Source organism: Macrotis lagotis, chromosome 7 (assembly GCF_037893015.1).
Source record: "Macrotis lagotis isolate mMagLag1 chromosome 7, bilby.v1.9.chrom.fasta, whole genome shotgun sequence".
In the NCBI taxonomy this organism is placed as follows: domain Eukaryota; kingdom Metazoa; phylum Chordata; class Mammalia; order Peramelemorphia; family Peramelidae; genus Macrotis; species Macrotis lagotis.
The window spans coordinates 96,381,181-96,404,266 of record NC_133664.1 but is presented as its reverse complement, the minus strand read 5'-3'; the positions used below and the strand labels follow the sequence as shown (position 1 = coordinate 96,404,266).

At 40.7% G+C, this 23,086-nt stretch overlaps 1 protein-coding gene across 2 annotated transcripts in view; it reads right to left on the bottom strand.

Moving 5' to 3' along the window:
- The window catches only part of ZNF777 (zinc finger protein 777), a 37,591-nt gene extending 17,989 nt beyond the window's left edge, over window positions 1-19,602 (bottom strand). Inside the window, exons 1-4 of one of the 2 annotated variants that reach the window (XM_074193435.1) lie at window positions 19,480-19,586; window positions 18,583-18,662; window positions 15,074-15,928; window positions 11,282-11,408 (exon numbers count right to left, since the gene is read on the bottom strand). In XM_074193435.1, the coding sequence (XP_074049536.1) occupies window positions 11,282-11,408; window positions 15,074-15,913 (967 nt within the window). In that variant the 5' untranslated portion in view covers window positions 15,914-15,928; window positions 18,583-18,662; window positions 19,480-19,586. Of the gene's footprint in view, window positions 1-11,281; window positions 11,409-15,073; window positions 15,929-18,582; window positions 18,663-19,479 lie in introns of both variants that reach the window. The other variant, XM_074193434.1, reaches the window with a different exon arrangement.
- Window positions 19,603-23,086: the final 3,484 nt, after the last annotated feature.

Here is a 23,086-nt window from a genome sequence, read left to right as displayed (position 1 = left end):
GGGACACCAAGATCAGCTGTGCTGACCCAAGGCATCAGGGCTGCAGCTGTGGGAGTAGAAGCTAGCATACATTTGGTGAGTGCAGTAAGAGAGGAACTGGGACCTTCCTGGCTTTGGATACTTGCAGGAGGGCAGAGTCCCTGATTTCAGTTCCAGGACAGAAAGGATAGCTGTAGTTTGCAGCCACAGGAGGGACAAGATCATTTGATGGATAGCATGGCTGGGGGATCCACTCCACTTAGTAGTAGGAAAGAAATCCTAAGGTTAAACCCTGAGACAGACCTCAGAAAATAATGGTAAGAAGGACCCAAGACTTAGACACCATTCCCTATACCATGGGAGTAGAATTTGATTATACTAATAGCTGCTAAAAACAAACTAAAAATAAAAATCAACAAGCAAAGGAGAAGGATGCAACCATAGATAGCTACTAAGGGAATCAGAAAGATCAGGCTTCATATTCAGAGAAAGATAATGAAGCTAAAAATCTCCTTTTTCAGTGAGAAATTTCAACTGGTACCAAGCACAAAAGGAGTTCTTAGAAGAACTTAAAAAGGATGTTAAAAAGAAAATAAGAGAGAGCAAAGAAAAATTAAGGGAAAAAAGAATCCAAGAAAATTATGAAAAGAAAGGTAACCAACTTGAAATAAGGAATCAAAAAGACATGAAAAACTTGAATTGGGCAAAGGAAAGCTAATGATGTTCTAAGATACCAAGAAATAATAAAACATGGGGCAGCTAGGTGGCACAGTGGATAAAGCATTGGCCCTGGAGTCAGGAGTACCTGGGTTCAAATCCAATCTCAAACACTTAATAATTACCTAGCTGTGTGGCCTTGGGCAAGCCACTTAACCCCATTTGCCTTGCAAAAACCTAAATAAATAAATAAATGAATAATGATGATGATAATAATAATAATAAAACAAAATCAAAAGAATGGAAAAATAGACAATGTTAAATATCTCATTAGAAAAACAATCAAGAAGAAATAAGAATAATTGGACTACCTGAAAGATATGATCAAAAAAAGAATCCTAATATATATTACAGAAATTATCAGAAAATTGCTCTGAAGTTCTAGAATAAGAAGGCAATACTCAAATAGAAAAAATTCACTGATCTCACACCTGAAAGATTCCAGAGGGAAAACGTAGAAGTTTCAAAGCTCTAGGATAAGGACAAAATACTATAAGCAACAAGAAAACATTTTTTTTAATATAACAGAACTATAATAAGGATCGTGGAATACTATATTTTATAGCACTCCAAAAAGAACTGGGATTAAGACCAAGGGTAATTTACCTTAAGTATAATCCTGAGTGGAAAAAAAAAAATAGACATTTAATGAAATGAAAGTCTTTCAGATATTTGTGACAAAAACAAGTTAATGGAAAATCCCACACATGAGGTCCAGGAGAAATTGAAGGTAAACATTAAAGACCAATTATAATAGATTCAATTTGGTCAAATTGTTTACTTCTTATATGTGAAAATGATTGGTATGATTATTTGGACAGTTTGAAAGAAAACCTCGGGCTGAGCTATATATATATATATATATGATGGGGGTGATTCTTAAAAAACCTGGAGGGAAAGTTAAAAAGGAATATTTTTCATACAAATGAGTCATAAAAGGAAGAATTGATACAGAAGAAGCCAGCAGGGGGAATGGATAGTGAAGTTACAGAGGAACAACATAAATATGTAAAAAAGGTAAAAAAGGTCTTCTAAAATCAGAAAGAAATTAGAGGGCAAGAGGATAGGGTGGGAGCCAGAGAATAAGGGAAGTCAAGAAGAATAGTGAGGAAAAATAGAGAGGAGGAAAATACATAACAAGTAAGTATAGGTTAGAATTTGAAGGGGATGAATTTAGCATAAAAGGAAAATAGATAGCAGATTAAAAATCTGAATCCAACACTTTGTTGCTTTCAGGAAACACAATAAAAATGATATATACACAAAGATAAAACAAAGGACAGCATTTATTATGTAAAAAAAAGCAGGAGTAGCAATCATAATCTCAGACAAGTAAAAACTAAAATAGACTTAATCGAGAGAAGAAAACAGGCTACACTATATTATGTGTCAGCAGTACTCAATATTGTTTTATTACATTAAAATAACTAGATAATATAAAATATCAGAAAGTGTATCTGCCAAAGTAGACACAGAAACTAGTCTCATAAACATAAAACACTTTCTATACAAATAAGATCAAATCCAATTGGAGTAACATTTATTGTTCATGGGTAAAGTTAATATCATTTTTGAAATGACAATTTTACCTAACTGATCCATTTATTCAATACCATCCCAATTAAATTGCTAAAAAAAAAAACCCAATCTTTGGCTAATATGATGAGAAAAGGACAATGTTCAATGTTGGAAGGGATGTGGGAAATCTAGGAGGCAATACATTATTGGTGGAGCTGTGAACTCATCCACCCTTTCTGGAGAGCAATTTGGAATTATGCCCAAAGGGCAATAAAAATGTGCATCCTCTCTGATCCAGCAATACCATTACTGAGTCTATACCTTGAAGAGATCATGAAAAAGGGTAAAAACATCACTTACACAAAAATACTCATAGCTGCCCTATGGTAGCAAAGAATTGGAAACCAGATGGATGTCCATCAATTGGGGAATGGCTGAACAAATTATATATGTCTATTATGGAACATTATTGTTCTATTGGAAACCAAGAGGGATGGGATTTCAGAGAAGCCTGGAAAGACTTGCATGAACTGATGTTGGCTAGATGAGCAGAACTAGAGGAACATTGTACACCCTAACATGGGGGTGATGATTAACCTTAATGGACTTGCTCATTCCATCAATGAAATAATCAGGGACAATTTTAGAATACCTGTGACAGAGAATACCATCTGTTTCCAGAGAAAGAATGTGGAGTTTAAACAAAGACCAAAATGAAAAACCAATCTTACTGAGTGGAGACCATTTGGAAGAACAAAAGGTCAAAAGAACAAAAGATAGGAAAAACATTCAGCAGTATGAGACTTTAAACTATATTATAAGGTAAGAGCATTAATGAAGTATAAAATAGATGATTTCAATTATTTTAAATTTGGTATATAAATAAAACCAATGTAGCCAAGACTAGAAGGAATTCAGAAAATTGGGGAAAAAAACTTTCATAAAAAATCTCAAATAGGATGTGACTGTGCTACAATATTGCTGTGGTGTAGGGAATGATGAGCTGGTTGATTCAGAAAAACATGGAAAGCTTGGACTATTGCAGGGAGATGCAATCCACCTTCAGAGAAAGATCAAAAGTGGCAATATGCATACTGCAGTCTTACATATTATGTGTGCATATTAATTGTAACCTTTTTTTAGGGAAGGCTTGGGAAAAAATTTAAAAATGCACAGTAAAGAATAAAAGAAAACACAAGACAGTAAAGAAAAGCTGGGTAGCTTGGAAATGTGTAATATTTCTTATATAGATTTTCTCAAAATGGCAACTTATTATTTTATATTGAATTCATTCTTATGTTCTGCTCTGCAATACAATTTTTTTGTTCTTTTCTCATTTTGTATTTAAGTTTAAACTGAATAAAAAACGGAAATGAATTTCTTGAATAAAAGTTTCATATATAGTGAACAAATTTAGATTTTTTTAAGGAAAAGTGCCATGCCCCAACTGAGAAATGATCAAGGAACATTGAGAGACAATTCTCAAAAGAAGAACTCTTAAGCTATCTGTAGTTATTAATCCTCTAATTTAGAGATATCAAAATAAAGAAATTCTGAGATTCTATCTCACATCCATAGAAAAATGACAAATGTGGAGGGTCTGTGGAAAAATAGGCACATTGATGCATTGTGAATAAGTAGAACCATTCTGAAGAACTGTTTGGAATAATATACAAAAAATTATTAAATAGCATGTGTCTTATGACTTAGCTATACCACTGCTAGACCTTTAAAGAGATCAAAGAAAGAGGACAAAATTATTTACAAAAATAATTATAGCAACTCTTTGTGGAGACAAAAAACCCTTGAAAATGAACGAAATGTTCATCAATTGCAGAATGGCTGAATAAATCGCAGTCTATGAATGTGGTCTAGTACTGTTATGCTGCAAGAAATGAGAAAATAAATGAATATCATAAGACTTGGAAAGACTTCAACCATATTATATAAAAATGAAAATTTTGAGGACTTTTATAAACTAATGAAGAACGAAATGAACAAAATCAAAAGAACTTATTATTTTTTTGAAAATGGTTTTTGCAAGGCAATTGGGTTAAGTGATATGCCCAAGGTCACATTTGCTAAATAAGTATTAAGTGTCAGGCCACATTTAAACTCAGGTCCTCTTGATTCCAGGGCCAGTGTTCTATCCACTGTACCAATTAGCTACCCCCTAAAAGGACAATTTATACAATAATAACACTCTAAAAATAAGTAATCTAAAAAATTGTTGAATAGCACAGGAATTAGATCTTTTTCCCCTTGGCTCAAGAGAACAAGAAGTCTAGGCATAATGCTTTTTGATTCATAGATTAACTGAGGCAGACTTAGAGTAGGTGGATTTAAGGAAAAATACCTTCTTAGAGCTACATTGGGAGGTACTGGATTTCTTGTCCTTAAAGGTCCTCAAGCAATGACTGTATGACCATTTGTCAGGGATGCTATAGAGCAGAGGTGTCAAATAGGTAGTTTCCTGGCAGAATAGGCCCTGGCACTCACTGCCTCCCTGAACCAGAATAAAACATAACTGGAAACTAATTAACAACATACAGGTACAATAGGATGTGGATGATGTTTCTATTTGAGTTGGACACTCCTGTTGTAGAGGGGATTCTTGTTTAGCATTCATTGGACTCAGGCATCTGAGGTCTATTGAAATTCTGAATCAGCAAATAACAGTGAGGATTACAAGGGGGAGGGCAGGGACCAGGCAGAGCTCAGTGTAGCTGAAGTGGCACAAATATCAAGACACTCAGCATTGATGACATACCTACTATGTGCCAGGCAACATGATTAGCTTTGGGCACAGAAAGACAATAATATGGTCCCTGCCCTCAATGAGCTCACAGTCTAACAGGAAACAGCATGTAAATCAGAGAGAAGACATCTGATTAGTAGACTGAGAAGTCAAGAAGGGGAGATGAGGAGTAACAGCATCATGTGCCTCCAGAATAAAAAAGATCTGTGGTTCAGGAAAAAATTTCAACCCTAAGTTTTCAACATACTTCCTTTGGCATCAGTCCCTGCAGATTCATCCACTCTCCCTCAGAGGAGATTGTCTTTATCTCCACACAGGATTTCCCTATTTTCTGACTTAATGTATCAGTCTTGCTTTGGACAACTTGGGAGCACTGAAGCCCAACACTCCTCTTGATGTTTAGGAGTTAAAGTAATCTTGTATCTGAATCCCAAACACTTCAAAAAGTGCCAGACATTTTTTCTGTGACATCACACAACTCTTATTATCTCCTATTCCCCAGAGGTCCCAAAGACCCTCAGGATTTCATCCAAAATTGTGGGTATAGAAATAGTTATTCAAGGACTATTGGCAAAAAAAGCAAAACATCGGGATTACAGAAATATAGCTCTGAGGAATAATATAAATTATTCTTATGAACAGCTCTCTAATTATAACAACTATAAAGCCCAAAACTACCAAGGAATACAATGGTTAGAGTAACAGAGTTATTTTTTTCTTCTTTTTTAAAATTTTAATTAGAAAAATGGAATATATCACCTTCATTTCCAAATATATCCAATCCCCATTCCCTATATAGCAGGCCATCCTTTGAAACAAAAAAAAAATTAAAAAATAGTTCAGCAAAACAATTCCACACATCAACTAAATCTCATAAGCCAAAATAATTTTCTATAGCCCTTATAGTCTGTTTTGTACATTTTGGTAAATGCTGGATTCGATTCTACCTCTTCTACTTACTGACAGTGTGATTGGTTCTCAATTAGTATTTAGGCAGTGAGAAGATAGCAGATTAGACTACTGGACCTGAAGTCAGGAAGAATTGAGAAGAAATGCTTATTAGCTATGTAATCTTGGGCAAGTCATTTAACCTCTCTGTCTGGTCTCCTCATCTGAAAAGTGGGGATAATATTAGCAGCTACTTCCCAGAGTTGTTGTAAAGATAAAGTGAAATAATATTTGTAAAGTGCTCTGCAAACCTTAAGTTACTACATAATCACAAGTTGTTATTATGATTACTCGCTGTGCCAGATGCTGAGAATACAAAGAAAGCATCTATATTCTAACATGATAATGGGGAACACATGCACGTGTAAGTAGAGTTGATACAAAATAGAAGGCGGGGCTGAGGAGAAGCTTCTGGAAAAGCTGGGGTTTCCTAGGCTAAAGCAGAGGGGAGGGCACTCTGTGCAGTCACAGGGGAGGGGCCGGATCACAGCCCACCTGAGAAACAGAAAATGTCAGGGTGGCTGGAAGCCAAGTTTGAAAAGGGTAGTCACTTGCAATGAAGCTAGAGAGAGAACTAGGGACCACCTGGTAAAGACTTGCCAGGTCAGACTGAGGAGGTCCTGAGTGACAAGGGACACAATCAGACCCACAGATGGCCTGGAGTGGGAAGGGGCCTGAGACAGGAGACCAAGCAGGAGGCCACCACGTCAGGACCAGCAACAAGGATGGAGCATTTGCATTAAGGTGACAACTGAGTCAGAGGAGCAGCCTCGGGATGTGAGAGAGATGAAGGCTGAAACAGGAAGAACTGGCAACTCACTGGACAGGGAGGAGGCAGGAGGAGGAGAACAGGATAACATTGGTCTGGGAGATTGGAAGAACAAGAGTGGGTGACAGAAATGAGAAAGTTCAGAAGAGAGGAAAGTTTTTGTCAAGGGGGGCAGAAAATAAGTTCTGTTCTGGACATACACAGTTTGAGTTTTGCCTCCCAAATGCCTCCAAACAGAGAAAATGGAATCTCACCGAATCTAGATGAGGAAATCCAAGGGGGGAAAAAAATCCTAGGGAGTTATTTTTCCAGGCCACATTAACATAGGGAGACAAAGATGCCTGTAGACAGGATGGGGCCTAAGCAAAAGCACATCCTAGGTAGGGAGCAAGGCAAGAAGCAGCTGAAAACCAGGGTAAGATTAAGTCCAAGACCCACAATAGAGCCCAGGAAGCCACCCAAGGAGTGGCAACAGTGTTAACTGGCATGTGCTGCCCCATTCTGCATCCTGGATGGAAGCTAGACTGACCAGGGATCTTGTGGTCAGGGGCAGAGGTGCCGTCCTCCACGCACCACACATAGAGCCATGGTGCAGCTGACCCTGGGAGCCCAATCTGAAGCCAGCAGAAGAACAGCCAGGACAGGCTGAGGGTGCCCGAATCCAGTGGTCTGGGGATTCTGCTGCTCGAACTAAATCAAGGTCAGGAACTTGCAGAACTCAAATGAGGTGGGGAGGGGAGACAGCAGGCATGTGTTTGATTCTTATTAAGATGGGCTCACTAGGGGCAGCTAGGTGACACAATGGATAGAGCACTGGCCCTAGAGTCAGGAAGACCTGAGTTCAAATCCGGTCTCAGACACATAATAATTGCCTAGCTGTGTGACCTTGGGCAAGTCACTTAAGCCCACTGACTTGTAAAAACTAAAAAAAAAAATTATGTAACATAAATAGGCATTTACATATGGAGAATGCTGAAAAACTTTCCTAATATGTAATTGGAAAAATAAAATTTCAATTGAGAGAATTAAAAAAAAAAAGATGGGCTCACTCTGGGAACCCTGAAAGCTTGTCTTCTGATTGCTTGGAATACCATAACACTCAATACCCCAAGAAAGTAAAGCAGGATCATCCCAGACTTTGCTGCAGGCCATGTACTGACATTGGCTTTAACATCAAGCCTGAAGTCAGGAAGTAGGCTGGAAGAAAGGACAAATTTAAAAAGAACCCCATATAAAAAGCCATTTATGGTGACAGGGAAAACTCAAGATGAAGAAGGACTCTAAACTATCTACAAATAAAGAAAAGCACAACTTGGATACAAATTTAACTAAAATTTCTAGAAGAAATCAAGAAAGAGTTAAAATGCTTTTATTTATCAATGAAGAAAGATACTAGAGGATAAAAAAGCAAATGAAATGAAATCTATACAAGAATTAGAAAGGGAATGATACAAACAACTCCCTGAAAATTTGAATGGACCAAAATGAAACTAAAATTAAAGTCAAAAGACTGAAAAAAAAAAAAACTATTTCAAATCCAAAGTAACTGCCCTGGAAAACAGATGGAGGGGGAAAAAACTTAATAATCATTGAACTATCTGAAAGTCATTACCAAAAAAAGTCTAGATGACATCCTTTAAGCACTATTAAAAGAAAACTGCCCAAATCTATTAAAATAGAGAAAAAATTGGAAATAGAAGGAATCTACCAGTTGTCTCCTGAAAGATACCCCAAAATGAAAACTTAAAGGAACATTACAACTGAAATTCGGATGTTCCAGATAAAGCTTTCTGAATTGCAGATAAAACTGCAAGCCATCAGAAATAGAAGATTCAAGTACTGTGGAGCCAGTCAAGCTCACCCTCTGTTTGGTGGCCCCCACTAAGAAGGAGCCTAATCATTGAAATTCTAGAAGGCAATGAATATAGGCTTACAGTCAAGAATAAGAGCAAAACTGAATATATTTGGATGAGGGTAGGGTAGATAGAAATGGATCTTTAATGAAATAAAGAATCCAAGCATTCCTGACTGAAAGACCAGAGTTGAGCAGAAAACTCTGAAGTTCAAATATAGGAGTTAAGAGAAAAATAAAAGGGTAAACATAAACAAAAAATAGGGAATTAAATAAGTAAGGATAAACTATTTACATTTTAATATAGGGAATTGTATATATGTCCCTTCTAAACACTCTCATCTCCAGGAGTGAAAGAGGAAGTCTAACTAGAGGGAAGGCTTGGCAGAGGTTATGCTATATCTTGGTGATTAGGAAAGAGAAAAAATAGAAATATATGGGGGTGGGGGAAAGAAAAGAAAGATTAAGGGAAATGATCTCATGTAATATGGATTTAAAAGTAGAAGTCTATAAGGGAGAAAGGAGTAGGGGAGAGTGGCTGATATCTAAACCTTACAATCATCTGAACTAGTCAAAGAAAGGAAGAGAATACAGAGTTGAGTAAAGGAATATATATCACTCAACAGGGAAATAAGAGGAAAAGGAGAGAAGGGGAAACTAGGAGAACTAAAGGGAAGATAAATTAAGAGTTTGTCATTCATTTTTGAAGAGGATCAATGACCTCCTGGGTGATGTCTTGACTTGTGCTTGAGCTGAATTTTAGTGAGGCAGAATTACATAAAGTCCTCAGTCTCCCTCTCTCTTCCTGAGTTACTGAAGTTCTATAGCAGGACAAAAATCAAGATGACTGACAACGAATGGTCCAGGATATAGTGGATGACTGTGGCATCTCTGATGGCTGATCAAATTCTTGAGTACCTGCTTCAGCTGTCTTTATGGCCACTGGAACAAACTGTTCTCAGCTACCTATTCCACCAAGGAAAGTCTTCACATGTTTGGAGGAGGTACTCCCCTCAACTCATCGACAAGTTTGAGGCTTGTAGTTTACCCTCGACCTACTAGGGTATGGCCACTACACATGCTACAGCTTCTTGGAGCCTTAAGTGAAAACTGGATGAATCACTTAGCAAAACAAACTCTAAAGATGTACACAGTGAGTATTTCCACAATAGGATTCTCCATACTAATAATAAATCAGTGGACCAAAAACAAAAACCAGTCTCAGATAAGGGTCATGCACAAGGTCACACAGCAATTTGGTAGCAGAGGTAGGACCAGAATTCCCTTTGCCTCATAGAAAGAACTCTAACTGCTAGCACACAGCCCAGGAACTCACAAGACATTGTTCCCTGGTTTGGCCTGTCCTGCCCTGCCTTGTGCTATTGTTTTCTTCCTCATGCTTTATTCTCAGAATCTTCTACTTGTCCCTCTCTTGCTTCTGGGCTTCTTAGATGCATTTTATATGCATAGACAGTGAATCCAGAAGTGAAGCCTAACCTATCCTCCCTCCCATCCCTCCTTCATGCTGGGGATACCATCACTCCAGCTAGCCACCTAAGCTATCACTTTGACTCAGTCTTAGCATCCAGTCACACACACTCTTACTGAAGGGCCACTGAAAAATCACTTGTAGTCAAGAAAAGAGGCATCCTAGAAGGCAGAGAGGAGCCATCATTGCACTTGCAATCCAAAGAGCTGTGACCTTGGCCAAAAGGTTCATTAACCTCTCCCTCAGCCTCAATTTTTTTTTTATTTGTAAAGTGGAAATGATCATCTTTATCTCTTCTTTCTCAAAGGGTTGTTATGAGGCTCAATATTCAAGCATTTAGTAAGCACCTCCCATGTTCCAGGGCCTGCCTTAAGGGGCTTGCTGTGCAAGCAATGACACAAGGTAAATGGGGGGAGGAGGGCAGGCGGAGATGCAGTGGGACTAGAAAAAGGCTCCTACAGAAGGCTGAGTCTTGGAGGAAGCCAGAAAAGGCAGGAGGTGGGAGAGAGCAGGGAGAAGGGATGGAATCGGGCAAAAGAAAGTCCTGAGGGTAAGCACAGCATCACCAGAAGGAGGTAAAGGACAGAACTAGAAAACAGGAGAACCTGGGTTGTGGAGGGTTTGAAAAGGCAACATATGTTACTGAATTTGACCCTGAAGTCACTGGAGCTTACTGAAAAGGGGAGACATGGTGAGAGCTGCCTGGAGGATGGACTCAAGAAGGAAGAGACTCGAGGTAGGAAGACCCATCCAGCTGGGAGGGGAGGAGGACCTGCATGGGCCAGGGATCCTGGAGAGAAGGAAGGTAGAGAGGAGATACTGTAAAGGTGGAAAAGATATCTGGCAACAGAATAGGCATGAGGTGAGTGAGTGAGCATCCTCTAAAGTTTCAGGAAGATGGCAGGATTGGAAGGGAAAGAGAATGAGTTGTTTTGGATATCAACAGGACATCCAGTTTGAGATGTCCAAGAGATAGCAGGTACATTGGAGTGTACCCTCCAGTACACTGGAGATCAGGAGAGAGATTAAGGCTGGATGAAAATCAGCTGCAAAGAGATAACTGAACTCAAAGGAACTGATGAGATCATCAAGTAAAACTGTTTGGTGGGGCAAAGAGAAGAAGCTTCAGGACAGGTCCTGGGGAGACAAACTACCATTAATGTATGTGAACTGGAGGTTTCAGCAAGATAATACATATAAAATATATAACATATATTCTATATAGCTAATATTATTAAAAGTCTTCCTTACCCATTGAGACAAGAGATTCATAGTTGCCCCTCATCACATTCTTGTAAAGTTCCTTTTGCCACTCAGACAGGTTCCCCCACTCCTGTTCTGAGAAATGGACTGCAACATCATCAAATGTGACTGGTACCTGAAATCACAAAACACAGCCTCAGCACTGTCCAGTATTGAGCTGGTAAGATACATTTGTTGGGTAGTTCTAGCACAAAGAATATGGCCAGGTTTGTTTGAGATTTACAATATAATCTATAGGGAAAAATCCCAATTTACAATTAGAGAATACATTTAGGGTAAGGACTTAGCTATATGGCTGCATAGCTTAATATCATAATTTTGAAGTTTTATCTGAATATGAGCATAAAGAAAATTAAATATCACATCCATATTGCTAATTGCTAGTTAAACTGACTCTCTTTGAGGGCAATCCTAAAGAGCTAGAACATGATTTATCTTGTTTCCAAGAGAAATACTAAAACTGAGAAAATGAGTTAATTTTCATTCCATTCACTTCAGATTGACATTCCATAATACTATAAGACTGAAAAACAATTAAATCCCAAGAGGAAAGAATTCAGGATACTGATTTCCAACCCAGCTTGAAAGATCGAAGCCAGAATACGATTTTATTACAAGAAAGAAAAAGGCTTTCCCATGGAATCCCTTTTTTTAGGTCTGGATTTGTGATTTTATGGGTGAAAGGAACTCCAAGTGAGAAACTCTCTACCAATATAGATCATCAAAGTATTGCCTGGGAAATTGAAACTAAAAGATATTAAATGACAACCAGTATGGGCCAAGACTTAGACTTGAAGCCAGGCCTTGCTGACTTGGAGGTGAACTCTATTTAATATGCTTTGCTATCTCTTTTTTCAACCACTATAAAAGGTTTTCCTTAAATATAAATCTGAGAAGGTGAGCCATCCCAAGCAAAATAACTGACAGTCCCTGGAAATATAGTTTAAAATTTTTTTAAAAAGTCTAAATGTGAATCTGGGAGTAATATACTTTAAATTAAGCAAAGTTCCATGTTGATATCAAAATCTAGTCCGATACTGGAGTGGACTCCATTCTCCAGCTTATTTTACAGAGGAGTAAGCTGAGGCAAACAGGGTTCAATGACTTGCCCAGAGTCATACAGCAGTGTCTGAGGCCAAATTTGAACTCTGGTCCAGTGCCCTGTCCATTATGCCACCTAGCCTTCCAGATATTATTAGTATGGAGTGGGGGCACACTGGAATGAGTGCTCAAGTTGGTAGCATTAGAGAGAACCTTATCACTAGAACCCTAAAGGGCAAATGCAGCTACCCTCTGAGGACCAACCTGTTAATGTGGGTTGGAAGAGTAAGTCCAGAGTCTCACTTCATATGCATTGTCATTAAATCCTTCTGTAAACCTATTAACCACAAATACGTTGAGGACAATGCAATACTGCCTCAAACAAGTAGAAACTTGGGTCAATGAAATATAAAAAAAAGTAGAAATACAGCTTTTATTCTATCACATCTCTATAGCCAATGTGTTGGTATAACCAATCTGTAAGAATTTTTTTTTCCTGGTGAGGCAGTAGAATTGAGTGACTTACCCAAGGTCACACAGCTAGTTAAGTATTAAGTGTCTGAGGTCAAACTTAAACTCAGATCCTTCTGGCTCCATGGCCAGTGCTCTATCCTCCTAGCTGCCCCATCCATGAGCAAATGCTGATAAAATACTTTGTCAATTTAAAATTACTCAATAAATATCAGTAACATAAAAAAAATAGTCCGAAGACAGTTGGGTTTTTTTCCTTGTCTGTACCCATGAACATAAGTGAGTACATAAGAAACAGAAACAGAAAAACATAGGCTCTAGAATTTTTACCTTGGGAGCACATTATATCAGCATTAGAAGGGTAATAAATGGTCAGTTGGTTCACTCTCCCAGGAAATGTTTCTTCAGGATCTCTGAGGAGTGGCTAGCTATTTAGCCTCTGCTCTGAGAATATAGCAACACCAATGTAGAACTCTAGTCTTGAGCAAGTCGAACCAAAATCTGCCTTCTTCATTTCAAGTCACATTTACAAATTAACATAGCTTTCACACTTTGGTCTTATACTCTACCTTCTTAAATAACACAGAGTAAGTGTATAACCCTTCAAATGTTGGAAGCGTGTCTACCCTTCTCCAAGCTAAATATATCTAATATAATATGGTTTCTTGACATCCTATTATACTGGTTACTCTCCTCCAGACATCTTCTAGTTAGTGTGTGTCCCCTTTAAAACTGAGATTCCAGCCTTGCACATGAGCTCTGACTTGTGCAGAAGAGCATACCCCTCAATAAACCTTAATGATTATAAAGAGTCTGTGGACTTAGCAGATGGAGGGCTAACCTTAAAACTGCAAAGACCTGGGTTCAATTCCTGTCCTGAAGGAGTCCTACCCATGAAACCACAGGCAAATCACTCTGTGCCCCAGACAATTTTCTAAAATAATAAATGACAGAAGAGTTACTGATCTATATGTATGGAGGAAATTTCCACATTCCAAGAGCATTAAAAACAAACAGCAGGGGCAGCTAGGTGGTGCAGTGGATAGAGCACTGGCCCTGGAGTCAGGAGTACTGAGTTCAAATCCAGTCTCAGACACTTAATAATTGCCTAGCTGTGTGACCTTGGGCAAGCCACTTAACCCCCTTTGCCTTGCAAAAAAATAAAAATAAAAAAAAACCCAGCAACTTTTTAACTCTGTGGGCTCCACATTAATCTAGCAATCAACTAAAGCCTTTAATTTCATGAACTGCTGCTAAAACTAAGGATCCTTCACTCTGATTCATGTGTATCAGATTTTTAAAAAAACAAAATCTAAGTCTAGGACTTTACACTTATCCCAGATAAAATGCCTTTGTTAGCTTTGGCTTGTGCAGATATTTGGGAAACTAGTTTTGTGTTATATGGAAATTGGATAAGTATGCCATCTAATATCATCATTCAAATCATTAATAAAAATCAATCTTGAACAGGTGCCCCAAAACAATCTTCTTAGCCTATCAAGCTAATGTAGGTATAGTTGTCCAATCAACTATGAATCTTATTATTGTCATCATCCAAATCCCATTCCACCATCTAATTAGCAAGTATATTATGTAAGATTTCATCGAGTATTTTGTTGAAACTAAAACTGTACTATATCTTACACAAGTCTCTCTCCATAATCTATTAACCTAGTTTTCCTGGCTTAAAAGGAAATGATTTTGGCATGATTTAGTGACCTAATGCTGATTGCTGGTCATTGTTTAATTCTTCTACCTTTAGTTAGCCAGTACCAAATTACTTTAATGATTATTATTTTGTTGTATAGTTTCAGATCTGGTACTGACAGATCCTCTTCCTTTCCACATTTTTTTTCATTATTACCCTTGAGGTTCTTGACCATTTTTGTTCTGCCAGATGAATTTCATTGTTCTTTTTAATATATCTATAAGGTAACTAATCCTTTTGTAGTTTAGCATGGCAGTGAAAAAGTAAATTAATTTAGTTAGTATTGTCTTTATTATATTGGTTTTATTTGCCCATAAGCAATTAAAAGTCTTCCAAGTATTTAGGTTTCTCTTTTTTCCCCCTCTGAAGAGTATTGTGTATAAATGTATTCAAATAGTTGCTATGTATGTTTTGGTTAAGTGGAATCCTAATTTATTCTGAATGTTTCCCCTTTGCTTAAGACTCCCCCTTTGACCCATACCTTTCCCTTGTATCAAACTCAACTAAAAGGAATTTTTAGTTCAGTTCATTTGTCATCTTGCCATTCAGGAAAGGTTTACCTTGGGAACTTCTCCATTGCTGCCTGGAGGGAGTCGAAGAATCCAGAAATTCCTATTTTTCAGCAAGTTTTCCATATTCTCTAACCTTCTCTGCAATAAGCCATACTCCTGGAGTAGGGTCCCCAGCACAACCCATTTGCTCTCTAGGTGGTTTGCAAATTCCACAGCTGTCTTTTCACAGTCAGTCAGCTTTTTCTCAGCCGTACCCGTCCGACCCTCCAGGGTGAGCAGCCTCATGGCCTGGGCTTCCACTTTCCTCTCTACCGATTGGATGGCAGCCCATATTGCCAACCGGGATATCTCAGCAGTCTGAAGTGGAGTTTCCTTCTGAGAACCAGCAGAGGTCTGAAAGGAGGTGTCCTTTTGGGAAACTGGGTTTTGTAGCAGGGTCTCCATCTCGGCTTCCGGAACAGTAGGGGAAAGGAGCAGAGCTTCCTTCTCAGGAATTTCAGGGGAATGGAGTGGGATTTCTTGATAATGAGAGGTATGTGACCGAAATAAGATTTCTTGCTCAGAAGCAGCTACGGGTGGACACTGAGTTTCAGGTTGGAGAACAGGAGGATGTTGGAAAGTGGTCTCTCGCTCAGGAGAAGCAAGACTTGGGAGTGAAATTTCCCTTTGGGAAACAGGGTGGAGTCGTAATGGAGTCCCTTTCTCAGGAATGATATGGGGTAGGGCTTCTTTCTGGGGAATGGCAGGGAACAGTGATGGAGTTTCTTTAGGGGAAAGAGTAGAGTACTGGGATGGAGTTTCTTGGAGGGATTCAGCAGGTGAACGAGGGAGAGTTTCTCGCTGAGGAACAGTGGAGAATGCTAAAGGTGATGGTCGCCGTGTCTCCATGTCTAGTTCCTGAACCTGTTTGTAAAGAAAAGAAATTAAAAAGATAGGTTTAAGACTTATATTCCCTATTTGGCAAGTAAATGAGGTCCAAAAGATTCTTAGTCACATTATGGAGGTTCAGGTTTGATAAACACAAGGGTAAGTTCTAAAAAGCAGAATTAAATCTTGTGGCTATTTTCATCATGAATGTGCTCTTAAGGAAGCTGCAGCTAACAGTTAATATTGTCTCTGGGCTTAATATAAATGATAAAGCTATAGTTATTAACTATAATAGTGACATTATTTTGAATTTGTATAAAGCACTATACTTTATCAAAGTGCTTTCACATTTATGATCTTACTTTATCCCTTCAATAATCCTGTGAAGTAGGCAAAGAGGGATTATAATCTATATTATAAAGATGAACCTGAAGACCAAGACACATGGCAAATCAGTATTAGGACTGGGAGTAAGAAACCTGGTCTCCTGAATTCCAGCGCTATTTCCACTACATCCAGATACATATTTAAAGTAATTATGGGACCTTCCTCCACCATTTTTCTGATAGGATAAAATCTACATGTGTAATTTCCTTAGTGTAGGCAACTCCTAATGATAAATTTTCTCTGTCAGTGCAAGTTGGCATCTTTCCATGATTGACAGCCTTAAATTTGATGCCCACGGAACTGAGAAGTTAGGCGATTTGCCCAGATTCACAGAGCCAGTATGTGTCAAAGGAAAGACTTGAACCCATATCTTCTCAGCTCTCTATTCACTATATGATACCTTACTATATCGTCTACAAATGTAACAAGATCTCTTTTCCCCCTTTCATATCCCAAAATAAAATGTTTAAGTTTCTATTCTAGGTAAATTTTTTTCACTGATGGTTACCAGGATGTATTTTGGATTTTAAAACTATCATGTTTATCTAGTACCTTTCATAAAGATAATTCAAATTCATATAGTATGTTAAGTCTCCTGAGAAAATTCTGAGATAGGTAGCACAAGGATTATTGCCCTCATTTTATAGATAAGGCAACTGAAGCTTAGAGGATAAGCCCAGAGCCTTAATATAAACCTTCAGTCAAGGTCTATCAAACTTTCCACTTTATATCACATGACATCCTATAGACTCACAGGGTTAGGTGGGGGTCTTTGAGCATTCAACCCAGTCTCCTGCTTCTAAGTAGGAGAGTCACTAACATAGGCTCAAAAGAGGAGTACATTAAATAATATCATCAATCCAGGGAAGAGGGGATAGTCAAACTAAATCCAACAGGATTTCTCCAACTAGTGGGTGATCAAGGCCTTGGCCTGAGGCACACAATGATGCTGTAAGTCCCTGTGAAGGTTAGATACACATGGTCAAGGACTGGAATGGAAAAAACAAATAGATCCACTCTGTTACTTGTTTCTAGCTTAGTTAAAAGATACAGACGAATAACTGCTAAAATGAAATTTTCAGGATACTCTGAATTTAATATATTCAAACTCAAAGCTCTTCTGAATAATCATATGACTATCTAAATGGAAAGAAGCCTAGTATCTTTAGGGAAAGAAAATTCACAATCTACTAAGTTATTAATGTTTCAACTACCTAGACAATCTATCTTACTTAGACCAGGTCTAAATCTCTCTTGCTATAATTTTTGTCCACTTCTTTTTTCCTTTATGGACATGGAGAAAAGTCATCCACTATGCTCAAAAGTAAAAAACAGCTTCATGATTACTGAAATCTTGTAATTAAGATAAATAATTACCATTCCTTTAGATATTCATTAAAAGTTCCTCTGAACCATTTCTAAGTCTTCCACAACTATTCATTCATACATCCATTCATATTCCTTCTTTCAAAAAAAAAAAATGAGATGAGATAGTTTAGCTCATAAAGTGACAGAGATCCTGGGGTTTTAAATCCCTGGGGAAACTTTTAGAATATGTCTAGGAAGACCTGTTTTATCCAGGGCTCTAGTCTTCATTAAGTCTCAGTTGGGACCTCAGCAATGAGCTAGGATTTGTAGAGGCTACAAAGGTGGCCTTGCCTTCAAGGAATTTAGGAAGCAAGGTATGATATAATACACAAAGCAATGGTACTGGTGCCCAGGGGCCTAGTTTAATCTCACTTTTCCTCCTTACTACCTTTACTGGCCCTAGAAATTGAACCTTAGCTTCACTTCAGTTTTTTTTTGGGGGGGGGGAGGGAGTAAGATTAGATCACTTCTGGAGTCTCTTTTGACTCTTATCGGACTTAGCCTCTTAAGTCCCTGATTGATAGGATGAACTTTACTATTTTGCCAAATCACCTTTAAAAAAGGAGAGGATGGGGCTTAGTCCTTTTATAGAGGAGAAAACAAGACATAAGGCAAGTGAGTAATTTTTTTACAGTCTTTCAGTTTAGTGAGTCTATCAATGGATGAACAAGAGAAATGGAAACCATTTAGAGACCAAGTCAATCTGAAGATTGGGAATTTAGCCAGTACTGCATCTATCTCTCTAAAATATGGCTACAATCTAGTAAATTAAGCCTGAAGAACAGGAACATCCTGCTTCAAGGGCTACTCTAGAGAATAAGGATTTTTTTTTTCCTGTTCTCTATCTCTAGAGAATTTTATGTGAATCCAGAGGCAAAAGAAGAAAGTGCCTTTAAAGAAACAAAAACAAAGTGATCTTGCTATAATTTCCTCACCAGTCCTAGTAGCCTGTGATCTAATCTGACCCGGACTAGATGACTTCAGAGGTCCCTTCCAACTCTGATATCCTGGGGTTCTGTGAGGCAAAAAAAATAGGTAAATAATTACAGGATTTTTAGAAGTTTAAAAAAAATGCTAGCGTGATCCATCCATCCATTTAATTCCTGAAATACCCCAATTCACAAACACCGGCTCTAAAATCGTAACCTTCCAGGGGGTGGATCCTGTTCGACCTTTTCAAGCCTTTACAAGACTCTCCTTTATTGTCTTGTGTCGTCTGTGGGGTCCGAGTTCTCAGGACTGCGGCCATATCAACTCGAGAAAAATGTTTTGTCTTTTTTTTTTTAAATCCTCCGCGACTGTGAGGGGGAGGTAGGGACCACCCACCTTTGAACTTAAAACAAGGGATGGGTCGGTGGGGGAATCGGGGGTAGTCGGGGTCCTTCCTTTGTCACCTGGGAGCTGAAGTCGCCCCCCCGGGGTGGTGCCCGCTGGGGGAGGGCACGAGGCTGGGCATCGCCTCCCGGGCAGCCGCTTGCCCTCCGCCCCCCCCCCACCCCGAGCCCGGCCCGGGGGGCTAGGGGGGCTAGGGGGCGCCGTGCGCGGCCGCCCGGCCCGGCCCCGGGGTGCGGGGCGGCCTGAGCGCTTCCCGCGGCCCGGGCCGGGGCCCCGTCGGGCCGCCCCGATGGCCGGCTGCGTGACCTTGGGGCCGCCCCTCCCCTCCCCCTCCCCGGGGGGCGCCTCGCCGCCCCGGCCCGGCCCGGCCTGACAGGCCGCCTGGGCCCGGGGCGCGGGGGCCCGGCCCGGACAGGCCGCGGGCCCGGGAGGGGAAGCGCCGCGCCCTGCCCCCCCGCGCCCCCCGCGCCCCCCGGCCCGCGCCCCCCGCGTCTCACCCGAGCAGGCGCCGCCTCGGCCATGGCCCTCGGGCCGGCTCCCGGGCCCCGGGGAGGCTGCGGCGCGGAGGGCCCCGGGGGCTCCGGCCCTTCCCGTCCGCTCCGCGCACGGCCCCGCGAGGGCCGGGGCCCCGGGCCGCGCCGTCAGCGCGGAGGGCGCGCAGCCGGGCGGCGGCCGGGCAGGGCCCGCGGGGGGGAGCCGAGCCGAGCCCCCGGAGCGCCGCGCCGGCGCTGGGTCGCCGCCGCCTCCGCGGCCGCCGCGGCCCGGGCCTCGCTCAGCGCAGCCCCCGCTCGGCGCGCTGCGGCCCCGGCTCGGGCTCGGGCTCGGGCTCGGGCTCCGGCTCCGCGCGACGCTCTGGCCCCAGCGCCCGTTCAGCAGGGGAGCTGCACCGCAGCTGCCATGTTGATACACACTGCATCCTGGGAGGCATGGCCCTCTCCGCCGCTTAAAGAGAAACGCGCCCCGGCGGCTCGGAGCTGGCCGCAACGCGGACAGCTCCATCTACAGCTGGTAGGAGCGAACAGTGCGGCCGGCCCCGGGCGCGCGCCCCGCGGCCCCGCGCCGCCGGCACGCGCCCGCGCCGCCGCCGGGGCGCGCGCGGGAGAGGCGCGGCGGGCGGGAGAGGCGCGGCGGGCGGCCGGCCCCAGCAGCCCCCGCGGCGCCCAGCTCAGCCTCACCTGGCGGGCCCGGCCACTCCCTCCGGGCCGCGCCGCGCGCGCCAGGTGAAGCTGCGAGACCGGGACTGGAACCGTGACCTGCGTCCTGCTCCTAGGGCTGTGGAGGGGGCCGCCGCTGACACGCCGCCTTATTTGTGGGTGGGTGGGGGCGTCGCTTCTCAGGTCAAGAGCCAGCTCTGGGGAAATTTAAGAAACGAATGAGACGGCATTTGTCCAGCAAGCTCTCCCCAAACCTTGAAGCCCCGTAGATGTTTGCTCCGTTTCCTAAAAGAGCTTGCTCAGCTTTTGATTCAGGCTAGGAAGGCTTCTCCCCTTGCAAAGACCCTAATAAGCGTGCTCTTGGTTCTACCGTCGAAGCCCCCCGCAATCGCGTCTATGAATCCATCTCCTCTTAGATGTCCCTTTAAATACTCGACATCATGTATATAATCCGATTCAGTCAGAATTTATTATGAGTTAGGGTGGTGCAGTGGATGGAGCACCAGCCCTGGAGCCAGGAGGACCTGGGTTCAAATGCGGTCTCAGACACTTCATAATGACCTAGCTGCGGGGCCTCGGGCAAGCCACTTAACCCCATTTGCCTGGCAAAAACCTTTAAAAAAAAGAATTTATTACGTGCCCACAGCAAAGGGCAGTGTTCATGACTGAGGATGCAAAGTTTAAAGAAAGAACTGACTTTACCCTCAACAGGCTTCTTTGCTTGGGGATTTGGATAGGGTGGAGCGTTGGCAGTTTCAGCAAGGACTTCCCCCCCACATGGACTCCGGTTCTTTCCTCACCTCTGATTGTCCTCTAGACTAGCTGGTTATCAGCCTTAAATTGGGGTGCTCAGAACAATGCGATAATCCTCACATGAGGTGACTGGGAGAACGGGACCATCATATTCTTCATTCACTCATTCAATCAACAAGCATTTTTTTTCTTTTTTGTTTTTGTGAGTTCTATAACTCACCCAAGGTCACGCAGCTAGGAAACATCAAGCTGATTTGAACTCAGGTTCTCCTGACTCCAGGGCCTGTGTTCTATCCTTGCTGCTTCCAGTAAGTATTTTTTTTATATTTTTATAGTAGACTATGCTAGGGATAACTATAGTGGTGGGGGCCTGGACCTATAATTCCCATCTGTATCAGGAACTTCCAGATAAGAAAATGCCTTTTAGTAAGACTTTTCACACTTTACCAGCAATTTAGATGCTTATCCTAGAGTACTGACAGGTTAGATTGGTTACCTGATGTCACAGGTCAGTAGAATCTCTATCCATGGAATACAAAGACAACATGAAAGAATTGGTGACCTAAATCTATATGTATTTCTATCTATCTAGCCATGCATATATATATATATATATGTATATATATATATATATATACATATATATATATATATATATGATGTCTATAGCAAATAACACAAGGTAATTTTGTGGAATAGGTTCCAACAGTTGGAGGAACCAGAAAAAAGTCCCATGGAGGAAGTATTTGAGCTGAGCTTTGCAGCAATTCTGAGGGACAGTCTAATGTAGACACTATCTCACTCTTAATGCAGTATAAGATCTGGTGAAAGCTCTTTTATCACTCACATCACACATTTGACTCATTATGTCTTCATCCTGCTAAAAGCTCCAGTTCTTTTTCTAATGGGGATAATAATAGGACCCACCTCCCAGAGTTGTTGAGAGGATCAAATGAGATAATTATAAAGTGCTTAGCAATGCTATATAAATGTTAGCCATCATTATTATCAATATAAACTAGGGGAGGACAGAAAATAGGGGAAGGAAAAGGAGTTAATAGTCCAGTTCAATTTTTTGTTATTTTATGGATGCTTTTTTTTATTCCATAGATTTCTGAATATAGCTCTTCCCCCACCCATAGACTTTCTTTGTAACAAAGATTAAAAAACAATTCAGCAAATACAATCAACGCATCAATTGACAACATAGCTAATATTACATACCCAAATTTCCCTATCTTTGTGAAAAAGAAGTTACTCTTCTCTTAGCCTCAATTTCTTCCTCTGTAAAATGAATGTTTCCTTACTTCTTTCTGCCCTTCTTCCCAAATAACCTCCTAAGACTCATACCTCCTATTTCTGAAGGATATTATTAGTATTCTGATGCTCACTCATTTGTCTAAAATATTCTTCTCCTTTCCTGTTTCCCTTCCAAGCTCAGCTCATCTAATTCCTTTTCAGTTAATTAATACACCACTTCTTATCCCTGCAATTTCATTTTCATTATGTACCCTGAATTGGTGTCTTAGTCTTCCTACTGAACAGTAAGTTTCTTGAGGGTAGGATTTGCATATATTTATTTTTTGAATTCCTTACCATGTCTAAACATGGGCAAGGTTTTGCATATAAGAGGGATACAGTAAATGCTTGTGAAGTGAAATTTTTTTGAAAGAGAGTATCCATTTCTTGCACATAGAGGAGAAGCTTTCAAGGAAACCCCCATCTGAAGTCAAAGAAATGCAAAGGAAAGAACCCTAACCAGAACCAGCCATTCACATTAAAGTATTTTAATGAGATTTCCACTACCTACACTCACTAAATTCAGAGAATGGGATTATTAATATGAAGAGATGAGAGAGATAATTTGGGATTTAAGGGAGGTCATCATCTTAGGGGCAGAGAGTATTACAATGGCAGAGGGGTGCCTGGCAGACTGGGAAGGAGAGAAAATGACAAAGAATGAGGATACTATAAATAAATGGTCAATGGTAGACTTCAGTATGTATGCCAGCCTTCTCAGCTTCCCAATCCCAGTGATTTCTGGGTGACAAATTTTAAACATATATATATATATATACACATATATATATATGTGTGTGTGTGTGTGTGTATGTATGTGTGTGTGTTTATATGCATGCTTACATACATATTTCAGATACATTTTCTCTTTCTTTATATCCCCAGCATTTAACACAGT